General features: G+C 44.3%; 1 protein-coding gene across 1 annotated transcript in view; it reads right to left on the reverse strand.

Annotated features, from left to right (window-relative positions):
• LOC136425212 (uncharacterized) overlaps positions 1-10,148 on the reverse strand; it is a 55,547-nt gene extending 45,399 nt beyond the window's left edge. The window contains exon 1 of the mRNA XM_066414008.1: positions 9,799-10,148. Within this exon, the coding sequence (XP_066270105.1) occupies positions 9,799-10,142 (344 nt within the window). The 5' untranslated portion in view covers positions 10,143-10,148. The remainder of the gene's footprint in view (positions 1-9,798) is intronic.
• Between the last annotated feature and the right edge of the window lie 2,559 nt (positions 10,149-12,707).

The following is a 12,707-nucleotide window of genomic DNA, read 5'->3' on the forward strand; positions in this document are numbered from 1 at the left end:
TCGCGCGGCACGGTTCAGCGGAGAGGGAGACTAAATATTGGGGTAGGCGGGGCGAGACGGGTGTGCAATGGACCTGTGTATTAACGGGGAATGGGGTAACTAAAGCCCCCCTTTCACTGGACCCGCGGCACGCTGGCGGCGTCGCTGCGGCCGATCGCATTGACAAAGCACTCAACGACTGTCATCGACAAAAAACGTTGTGTGTTTTGTTGTCTTTCTGGCCATACTTGTACGTTTTGAATGGTATTCCTATCATAAAGTGAAGGGTAGCAAATCCTGTTTAGGACGCAGCGACGCCGCCAGCGTGCCGCGGGTCCGGTGAGAGGGGGGCTTAAAGAGTACACAGACACGTTTTAGGGTAAAGGCAACTGACCTTCATACAGGCCTTCACGATTTTATTCCACGGGTTTGCAAGCTAGGGACCTGTGTTTATAAGGGATGAGTGACTGAGAGGGCGAGCAATTTTTGCTTTCGCAAAACATTTGGCTATGTTTACGGTGCCGTTTGTGGTTTCGTGACATATTCCATCACAAGACACAACACACTTTCACAACTGCACAATTTCTGCTTCTATTTTGACCAAAACCGTCGACACGCTTTCATTTTGGTCAAAATAACCTGAAGTTTTGGTAAAAAAAGAAGCAGCTAACTTTTACGTAGGCCTTCATGATTTTATACGACGCGTCCAAGACTACCGGGTCTCTTTTTTACTTCCCGCAAAGCTAGCCCGCGTCATGTGGTGAAATGATTTGGGATCATCCTTTACTCAGGTAAACACACAGGTAACGCACAGGTAGACGCACAGGTAATGCACAGGTAAACAGTTAAGATTACCGGACTCAAACGAAGGAGTGGACCTGAATACATAAGAAGGTTTAACCCCGCCCAGGCGTGAATAAGCACACTTCGTTAAGGCCAGTCCGTCCTGCTCTGATTGTAACTCTCGGTTAGGTGGGTTTGCTTGTTTGTTCACCAAATATCTCAATTAGTGAAATATAAACAAGTGTATTCACTAATCTTTTTGGAGTTCTCCACTTATACGGTAACATAAATACAATAAACGCTACTTCTTTACGTAAGTTGAGCTCCCGCTAGATTACAAATGCGGACAACACATGTGACCTAACCCCAAACCCTAACCCTCACCCCGAACCCTACACCACTATATATAAGAATCAACGTGACTTTGCCTTGGTGGTCCTTAACTAGAATTACCAAATACAAACTGATGCAACACGATAAACGGAAAGATAAGATAATATGTCAAAGAGATATCAGAGGAAAAGTAGCTGGAAAATGCTTTACATGAACACACTGAAACACACACACACAAGCACACACACAAACAATATCTCTCTCTTTCTATATAATATAGATAGATAGATAGATAGATAGACAGACAGACAGACAGACAGACAGACAAACCCTTCCCCGCCCTTTGTGTTGAGGTAATGATTAACCCGTGACTCACGATGGTAACAGGTGGTGGGCATGTCAAAAGGGCGTGTATGGGGGTTAGGGCTTCTCCAGAACACCAAAAATAATCTGGCTAAGATCGATAGCAGGGACAATGCTATGCGAGAAATACATCTCGTCATTTAAGGAAATTTTGTCATTTTTGAAAAGCATTTTTGATTCCCTTTCTTTACAAAAAACACACAAAACATGTTGACTGAAAGGCAAAGACACGTGTCTAAGTGTAAACCATTTTCTAATACTTGCAAAACATGTTGCCTGCAGTGTTCTGTAAACAGTTTCAAGCAGGTGCACTGTACAAGCAAACATGCTTATTACATATACTTACGGTAACGACACAATACGTCCTGTAGGTGTGTGTGTGTGTGGGGGGGGGGGCGGGGGGTGTTGGGCTGAGTTTTGGCACTTGTTTTTGCTTGACTAGTACTGAGGTACCCAAAATTGACCTTGCCTTTAATTTTACCGACACCAACTCACAAACCAAATATCATGAAGATAAGTCCACAATTTCTCGGATGTGCTGTTGTTGTTTGGGTTCATCTCAGGACGGTTCAGGCGTACGTCCCATGTTGTTCGTGTGTTACAACAGGCGGTGCTGACACGTCTTGTTCGTACGGAACAATAGCGATGATTTTCCGCACAGAGATGACAGAAAAACAACCGAAAATCATCCTCAGTCTGCCCGTAAGCCGCCTGGGGACATATTCTGCGTGGATATATTTCAGTCGCTCGTTTAGCACAGGTGGTTGCGACAGGACGGAAATGTGAAAAGGAGAAAAATAATCTTCAGACGCTGATAACTACGTTCAACAAAAATACATTCAAGTATAAGCCGCCTGGGGACATATTAAGTGTGGAGATATTTCAATACTCGTACAGTACAGGTGGTTTCGACAGGTCGCAAACATGACAAGCACTTAAAATGCTGAAAAGTGCGTCCGACAAATATAGTTTGCCTCTTTCAGGTCCGCTTTTGTAACTACTTTGCTTTAAATAAAACCAACTTACTTGAATCTAACCATGTAAATTTTGCATCCAAATATAAGATGGTCGAAATGAAACAAATTAAAAATCAAAAACTCAATCTTTATGTATAATTCAACATAATCTAGTTTCTTTTTACCTTATTGTTCAAATCCTCACTTCTATTCAAATTCTCTAACATGCTTTTCCTAAACAAAATGGCCCTCTGGCCTTCAATCCCCTACAGCAAATAGCACAGTCCTATATGGATTCCTGTTACAAACCGTATTCATATGATGAGAGGTTTTGGTAATGGATGAAATCAATTCCTATCACAAAAATAACCATCGTTACGATCAAACGACGCTATCGCTGGTTTTCCGCTCGCCTGATGTTAACATGACGTCCGTTATATAACTACTATGCCCTGTTGGGAGGGTAATACGTGTTATTATGGTTATACTATGATAATGGCGCATTTATTTCTCACAACAACGAACAGAGTGATAAGGTTCCGTGCGCTAACATATATGATTGCTCTACACATGGTAACTACTTTAAATCGCATACTGGGCTTAAGATAACATTTTTTCAAACATTCATAAAATGTAAATAATGATGTAGGAATTGAAATTTCCACTTGGTTATACATTTGTAGTTCTTTTCTTTTCTTTTTTTAGTGGAAAGGCTGATAGATGCCTGATTTATTCAGGCTCGGATAACAGCCTTAACCATCCATAACATATCAGGTGTTTTTCTACGTTTTGTCATCACCCGATTAGCGTGACTTCTGACCTTATTTGGGGTGACCACAACTTTGGTTGTGTGAAACCGCAACATTCGGACACAGCAGGTCTGTTTTAGTCAATATTTGGTCAAAAACAAAGAGGAGGGAACGGTAAGAAAATGCCAGAAACAACCCCGCCCCCTTGTAGAACACAAAGTGATCAACTATATCTAAGTTTCATCGTAAAAAAATATACCCACATCAATCACATAGATATGCAGCAACTACACAAAAGAATTGTTCCCTTTATTCTGATTGAATAGAATATAAAATCTCCTCGTGTTTGTTGTGTGTGTATTGCCGCTAAATAGCCTCTAGGCGTAACCCCCAGGTTTTGCACCGGCTGAAGCTGTGTAGGACCGGACTGTAAGGTTCGATCCATCCACACCGAATGACCCATTTTGCATACACGCCTATGGATAGATGGATGTAAGGAGGATGGCTGCTGACCGAGCCTGCTGGGCCAACCTAACTGCCTCATGTGTCGGTCGACACGGGAGCCCCTAAGGCCAAGTAAAGTCTATGGATACTCGTGGTGGGTTCTCTAACATGTAACACTCGAGGGGTGGCTCTCCTAACCTGGAGTCCAGCTTTCTTAGCTTTAGTCGGAGCTCGGGTAGCTGAATAAAGCTAAGAAGGCTGGAGTCCAGGCTATGCATATACACTGTACGCCTATGGATAAGTGTGGTGGGTTCTCTAACATGTTACGCTCGAGGGGTGGCTCTCCTAGCCTGGACTCCAGCCTTCTTAGCTTTAGTCGGAGCTTGGGTAGCTGACTAAAGCTAAGAAGGCTGGAGTCCAGGCTATGCATATACACTGTACGCCTATGGATAAGTGTGGTGGGTTCTCTAACATGTTACGCTCGAGGGGTGGCTCTCCTAGCCTGGACTCCAGCCTTCTTAGCTTTAGTCGGAGCTTGGGTAGCTGACTAAAGCTAAGAAGGCCGGAGTCCAGGCTATGCATATACACTGTACGCCTATGGATAAGTGTGGTGGGTTCTCTAACATGTAACACTCGAGGGGTGGCTCTCCTAACCTGGAGTCCAGCTTTCTTAGCTTTAGTCGGAGCTCGGGTAGCTGAATAAAGCTAAGAAGGCTGGAGTCCAGGCTATGCATATACACTGTACGCCTATGGATAAGTGTGGTGGGTTCTCTAACATGTTACGCTCGAGGGGTGGCTCTCCTAGCCTGGACTCCAGCCTTCTTAGCTTTAGTCGGAGCTTGGGTAGCTGACTAAAGCTAAGAAGGCTGGAGTCCAGGCTATGCATATACACTGTACGCCTATGGATAAGTGTGGTGGGTTCTCTAACATGTAACACTCGAGGGGTGGCTCTCCTAGCCTGGACTCCAGCCTTCTTTGCTTTAGTCGGACTCGGGAAGCGGACTAAAGCTAAGAAGGCTGGAGTCCAGGCTATGGCTCTCCTAAACAAAAGGGACCCCTCCAAAGGACTGCAGCCCAGTAGCAATTAAATCGCCAGGTTAGAGCCAAAAGTTGCAACATGTTGCATAGATATAGTATCAATCCATTGTCCAAACATCTCGGTTTCCCTGCACGCTACATACATGTATACATGATACGCCTCACCCCCCCGGTTTATTTGCCTAAGTCCGCCGGGCTCTGAAAGGACTTTGTGGCCAAAACACGGATTACGAAATATAACCACAACACCGGTCCGCGGTTGCCACGGGTAACGGGGAGGGGGTGTCAGGTTACGGCTCAGAAGGGTTGACACAGGAGGTACTTAAGGTGTATGTGAAGGGTAAACTACGGCGTTAGGTGACTTAGGAATTTCATAACAGTCGGATTACTGGATCGGTTATGAGCGTATGCAGGCTACGTATAGGGACGGTGACATTCGTCGCATTTCTTTTTTGCTGTACGATTTTCCGTGAGGCTGTGACAAAACATGGACATACATGTAGTTGGGGGAAGGAGGACAGAGACGCAAGTCCTAACATCATCATCATAAGAAGACAGAACGGATCGCTGAGAAAATCTCCGGCAACCTTTTCCGTCAAAAACAAGCTGAATTTTCTATTTCGACCAAAAAGCGCCATGCCTTATTTTTGGGCCAGATGACATGAAGTTTGGTTCAAAGGCAAATAGCCTTTTGTAGGCTTTTATGATTTTATGGATTTCCTATACAGTTATTTCTTTAGATCTGACTCCAAATAAAGTGAATGTGATAAAACAAATGTCAAAATAGGACAAAGTCAGTTGACGTTTGTGCAAATATTCATTATGTTGCGACATGTATGAATGTTGTTTGCTACCTGATAGCGACAAGTGTATCAGATAGTAAACACAGTCTGGCGCCAGAGGAATGGTCACGATTACATGGAGGTTGTAAATGTAGCAACTGAGTAGAAATGTAGCAAATCGGGGCGACAGTTGATTTTGTGACGTCACTGGAGTACCTGACAGATTAGAGTGATGGTCACATTTGATACGTTAAATCCCCTAATCTCAAATGGAATTTTCCAGATTTTCTGTCACTCTCGTTTGATTTGGGCTGGTCTACTGGAAAACACGGGCATTAATTTGTGGTCTGAATAGTAGAGTCAATATTATTTCTTATTTTCATAATCATAAATGTCTCCATCTGCTTCAATTTCATCAACCACCGTTCATTACATATAGAATTTCCAACCGTTTCTGTTACCACATTTTACACATGTACACAGTCCAACCTCCGAATCCGGCATTCGAATTTTCGACAGCGGCGCAACCGGCGCACTCGAAATTCATTCTAAATATTCTATGGGATACAACGTAGAACCCCGTGTGATGCGGGAAATAATCGTATCGAACGTTTTCGCGGCCCAGGTATGACACAAAGCATGTTATTTCATCACACAATAGAATTCATAGAAACCGATTTGGTTCGCGCTGTATCTAGATAAAACGGATGTAATAATCGTGGCGACATCTGGCACCAGGTGTAACCGGTCAAGTGTCACCCCTCGAGAAAACAAACAATTCTTTTCTTAAAAGGCCAGCCGAGCTGAAGCACGGGAAATGGGAAAGTGAAGAGGCAGTTACATGTTCAGCACGGGGCGACGACACCGCGAGGGATGAAAGACTTGTAGATAATTGTGTTTCTCTGCGCTGTGGAATAAAGCAGGGCGACTACTTATCACTTATTAGACACCTGGGGGCACGGTATATATAAAAAACACGGACCAGTTCATATTTTGCAGTGCAGGGAATTGGAATGTCACTAATTTATGTACATTTACCCACAGAACCACAATGGCTTAAACATAGATGGACAAAACACCTGACAATTTTACCAAATTCTACCAAAAAGGTTCCTAATGCTGCTGATTTTAAAAAGCATTTTAGGGACGTTGAATAATGTATCTAAAAGGAATGTCATTTTACTGATAATGCATACATTATAACAATAAGTAATGTATTAATTACACTTACGTCACGCCTTATCGTGTTTTATTGCCCCTGAATGTCGGCGTCTTTGATAAGTGTGATCATATTTATGTACTCATATTGACCAAACTTTGTTACTGATATTGTGGTAACGATAAACGATGTTAGAAATTTGTACTATTATTTTACTAATTCTGATTAAAAATTAACATTTCCCAAAATTGATAGTACCACCCAGCTGTCTCAATAAATGGACGAATATATAAAAAAAGATAGAAAAGAAAATATTTTATTAGATTCTATCCTGGTAAGTATTCACACAGGAAGAGATAAAAGAATCTCGGAAGCCTATTAAGTTACTACAGAACCTTAAGAAGCCAGGTCATGAAGACAGTCTACCTAAAACGGAGGCAAGGTCTGACGATACCTGAGCGTTGCCATGGCAACCACGGCCGGGTGAAAGTGAAAGCCTGCAGGTAATCTGATCCGGGACTCGAACCCCTGACCCGTGTCCAGACCCCTCCAGTGTGTACACAGTAACAAACTTAAAGCCCGAACACCTCGGCCGCACGACTTCAATTCCTACTATTGTGCCAGTGCTTTCCGGTCTTTGGTATTAATTAGTTCGGCTGTTTAACAAACCCATTCTTCCCGGGATTCGAACTCGCGACCGCAAACACAGGAATACGTCATCTGGTGTAATGTTTCAGCAACTTCTCACAAAGCTGATCATAGTTCCCGAGAATTGGAACTAGAGCCTCTGAACAGTGTACCGGAGCGAATCGGCGTGTACACAGCAACACACCTTAAACCAACGCCACCCTTACTTCCCATGATTCGAACTCCGCAAACGCTGCAATACGTCTCGTCGTGTGATGTACACAGCAACACGCTTAAAACACACATCTCGGCCTCACGACTTTTTACAAAACTTGACATACTTCCCGGGATTCGAACCCGGGATCTAGAACCAGACCCCCTGGAACGTGTATCGGAACACATCGGCGCGTACACAGCAACACGCCTTAAACCCACACAACAGGGCAACACGACTTCCCACAACGCTACCTGTATTTCCTGGGATTCGAACTCGGGAACTGGGACTAGAACCTGTAACAAGACGTTGTGTACACAGTAACCCTCTTCAGTTTTACGCCCCGTGACAATTTACAATACCACGTACACAGCTGTACCCCAAACAGCGAAACAATGAACTCCATATGATATACAACAATGCACGTTATACAGCAGCAAACATACCGTTTTCAAACTTAAAAACAATATTTTACTGACATCTTAAAAGTTTCATCGTATTTTATGTGACGCCTAATCTTTGATCGTCTATATTTTGATCTGTGATTTTGTACATATTTTGTTTTCATGATCCGCGAAGGATAAGCAAAGGTTTCTAACTGAAGCAAAGGGTCTATAAATGAACAACGGAATGCATTTAAACGCACTGAAAAGGTCTCTAAAGGAACAAAGGAAAAGCCTTCAAACGAACTGAAAAGGTCCCTTTTGTCTATTAATGAACTACAAACTAGAGCACACAGCGTCGTCACGACTTTCTCCAGAGTGGAAGTTCAGTATAGAGGATCTCCGCACAGTCATTGTAAAACCCCAAACAGAAGTCAAACCCTAAAGTCTTAGATCGTATTCCGTAGTAGTTGCTAGAATTGCCTTGTGTTCTGCTGCTTGTCAACTCGCACTAACTATCTGTACAGTATACCCTTGCTATGTATTGTTTCATGTTGCAATTAGCCCTCAGAACTTGCAAATAAAACATTATATTGTTTTCCCCGTACGGAAGTTCAACATAGAGGGTCTCCCCACACTCATTATTTTCACCATATTGAAGATCAAGAGTGGGGATCTCCCCACACTCATTGTTTTTACCGTACGGAAGTTCAGAAGAAAGACTCTCCCCACACGTTCACCCATTGACCCCTAACGTGTCACATCACCCTAATCACCTGCAGCCTTCTCCCTACCTGTACATGTTGTACCTGCGCATACCTGAAGACGGACTGACTTTGGACATTAGGAAATCGGCGTGTGTCGCCAGGGTGACGTTCAAGAGTATTTGCACTCCTTAACTTGAATATTCAAGGTTCGGTTGACTCAGAAATCTGTGTCTTAAGGAAAGAACATGCCGTCTTTACACGTCTATTCATGCTTGAAGACACAGAGAAGGAGACACAATAAGAAATAGATATACGTGTTTTGAATACAAACAGTCGCGCGGCAGTTTGGGGTTTGCCGCGACAGATCGCCCACAGACTGTCATTTCCCACTCAAAATGATAAGATAAAATAAAACCTACGCAAGATCTCCCACTCAAGACGCCCGGAGAAAGAAGGGGGTGTTTTAAGGAACCGCGTGAGTGAAACGTGAGGACTAGAAAGATCCCTTGTCGCCAATCTTAAGAACGTTTGTAGCGATCTGTAACCTAATTGAATATCAAGACGCCTCGGGTGACATTAGAGCATGTTATAAAACTGCGCTGTGAAATCTGAGGGAGAGAAAGTTTATTTGCCCATTATCGTGTAGTTTGTAGTGCAATGGGTTAGGGGGTGATAAGGTGTTCGCCTTGCATTTGGAAGATCGGGGTCCAAAGACTAAAATATGGCACATACTGCTTTACTCTGCTCAGCATTCAGCACTTATAAGGAAGATTAGGGGAGTGGGAACGGATTTTGATCGTCTGCAGCGGGCCCTGTGGTTTCTGACCGCAACAGGCGGTATAATTGTGTCAGGAAAAACACAACGGCCCACAGAAAACGGCAGGCAACATATGGTGATACCCGGTATTTGTGGATAAAAATAGGACTAATTGGCATAAACGGCTCAATCCATGTCCTCATTTATTAGAGGTGCTAGTAGGTAAGAGAAGAGGCTCGGAGGCCCAGGGACTCACTAAGTCTGGTCAACCTCTTTTTTAAACCCAATTTCTACTCGTATTCATTTTCCCGGGCCAGACGGCAGCAGTGTCGGGTTGAAAAGAACGATTTTCGCGACAAAACTGCCACATGTGCCGCTCGGTTGTGTCGCCACTGTTGTGTCGTGTTCGCCACAAACTTGCCACCCGTCCCGCCTCCAGGTGAGACAACAGGTAACCGTGACAGGTGCACAACTGAGTACAGGTGTGCGGCACCTTTCCTACAGGTGAGAAGTACAACACTTACCAGGAAATCTCCTCAAGACCCCGTCCCAGCTTGGTTCTCACGTCTTCCTCCTCCAAGACGTCTTCCAGGGTAGACTGGCTCCTTAGCGTCCGTCTTCTCTTCCGGGAGAGGTTCATGAGGGCCTCGCGGACCCGCTCGAAGCCGCCCGAGAACTCCTCGGCGCTGATGCGCCCGTCCCCGTCCGAGTCTAATTCCCGGAAGACCGTCTCCAGCTCGTCGGGCCCCAGCTCGCCACAGATCGCCTCGAACTCGCCGTGTTCCAGGAAACCGCTGCCGTCCAGGTCGCACGCCTGGAAAAGTTGGCCAAGGCTCCAGACCTCGTCCGCGCTCTCACCCGCAGCCATCTTGGAATTGATAGGGGGTGTGTATGGGGGTACACAGGAACCCGCTATCATTCAAAATGGTTGGGTCTACATGGGGAACCCGCGGTTACTCAACAAGAAAAGTAGAATGGAGGTCTATATGGGGGTGCTAAGGAACATGCTATCACTCAAAAGGACTGGGTTGTGTATGGGGGTTCTGCCGCTATGGAGTGGTTCATACTTCGTAGCGATGTAGCAGATCATTCAGACAGCTACGTTTGAAGACTGCTTCATTAATTTTCAGATTTGCTGCGTTTAGATCTTTTCTTCTTGTCTTTCTTTTTTTCTATCATTTTTCAGCATGCTGGACTAATTTTTCATTTCTGTTTTCGACTGACAGTGTTAAACATGTCAAGGATGGGGCCGCTTTGGAATATCCACCCACACACGTTAGAACATCTTCCCACTCAGACCCCCCGGCGATTCTCCAGTCATCCAATATCTTACTTTAAAAAAAGTCCCCAACAGATAGCAGGCATATTTCATTCTTGTAACGCCTGCAGTCATCAAAGGCACTTTCTTGTGATGTCCTAGGTTTCGTTTAATTTTTGCCCTAGATATGAAATATGCTGCTTTGATGTCGTCTGTTGTCAATATTCGTACAGTTTATTTCATGTACGTTTTCAAAGGCTCTTTCGTGTCTAGATATTTGTGCTCTATGTAGCAACATCACTGCACTTAATTTTTTTGCTGTCAGTACATGTGTAGATCATCTGCTGGATATCTATTAGTAGGCCCAATATTTGGCATCTTAATGTTTTACTTGGAAGGTAAAAGGCAGTGGAAGGAGAGGGATGGGTTCAACCTTTCAACAACAAGCCCTAGACACAGCGCAAAACAACCAATTGCGCATACGGTGTCAAAACGGTTTAAAAGCTACCTGCAATAGATTTGTTGCAGTGTCGCTTTACCCCCATGCAGGCCCCTGGGTGTGGTCACCTGGCTGTTTGCACCTGCGTGACGTCACCACACACCTGCGGACTCCAAACTTTCACACCCAGGTAGACAAAGTTCACAGGAAGGTAAACTCACGCGGCAGGGTTAGCCAACACTGATACCGTCACCATGGCAACGGGACAGAAATATGCGACAACGGTCCAGCTAGCTTTGACACAGGGTTAAAGATGCTAAATATGGGATAAGGACGATTTCAGGCAAATGGTCAGGCGCAAGTTGAATCCACCTTGTTGCAATGGATATCGACGTTTAAGGAGTGCATTTTCCACGCCATCACATAATATGAACGACTAGAAAGTCTCCGGGACAACCGGCAGAAGTACGGTAAAAAAAGTAATACAAGTCTAATATAGAGGCTATCTAGGATGCATAAGTTAAAGTTAAAATCCTCCCACACCATAATTGATGTATAGGGCGGTGCCCATCTCCGTTTCATAGCCCTGGGCCACACTGTGGTGCAATCACTGCAGCAGGGGGCTAGTCCACTGGCAGCGGAGTGTGTTTAACTTCCATACTGTTTCAGAAGTATGTACCATTTTTATAAAGTCTTTGGTGTGACTCAATGCGCCTCTTGTCCAGAAGTGTCCTAACCCGGGCCTTCTGGTCCAAGTTATTTGAACCAGATGTGGTAGAACTAGAAGTAGAAGTACCAGAAGCGCAGACCACTACACCACAGGGACACTCCCATCTAGGATGCACACGACAAGTTATATTAAAAGAATATTCATTGAAGATTTACCATGGAAAAATAGTATTTTATTGAAGAAACAAATTGAGGAGCAACTTGCGTTTTCTGTTATTGACATTTTATTGAATTACAGATCATAGAAAGATCCTATTTCGACTGTGTACGTAGTTACGTAGTGAGTTGTCGGTAAGCGGTTTCCTGGGTTCGCAACAAGCGTCCAGGCACCGCTTGAATTGGAGCATCCAGACTATATATAGCGGGCAATTTTCCTAAGCCACAGATGTATTTATGAGCCCCAAACGTTGTTGACTTTCCCTTGGATGAAATTCTCCCCTTTTATCAACCCTATGTTGAACTTTTCAGCGCGTTCTCAAACGCTACAGAAGCCTCGTTGACGCAGGGTTGTATTTCAATGCCAAACCGTGCGCGCGTGTGGACTTTTGTGGCATTAAAATCTTGTGCTGGGTGGTAAAGTTAAGTGCTGCAATAAGGGCCTATTACGCCGATAGGCATGACGTCACGGGGAGGTTCATTAAACGTGGTAACGTGGGAGGGTTGTTACTGAGGGGCAGTACATCATCCAGAAGGGGGGGGGGGGTCTGTCTTAAATTTTTGTGATTCAGAGGATTATTCGAAGAGGTATTGAATAGATTTTCATGTTTCTGAAGTATATGGTATTCCTAGAAATCAGCTAGTTGGGCAGAGCCCCCCTCAGTGCTGTACGACAGAGTCCTGTCCAGTAATAACTGACAGTCCAGCTGCTAAGCTGAGGACTGGGCATATGCATACAAAAAAAGAAGAGGTTCGCGAAGAAAACGATTGACATGATTACAGTGAAGAAAACCAACATGAAGGCAAATCGCAAAAAAAGTGTCCAAACAAGCCGTCATGTTGAAACTTTG

Source organism: Branchiostoma lanceolatum, chromosome 19 (genome assembly GCF_035083965.1).
Source record: "Branchiostoma lanceolatum isolate klBraLanc5 chromosome 19, klBraLanc5.hap2, whole genome shotgun sequence".
NCBI lineage: Eukaryota > Metazoa > Chordata > Leptocardii > Amphioxiformes > Branchiostomatidae > Branchiostoma > Branchiostoma lanceolatum.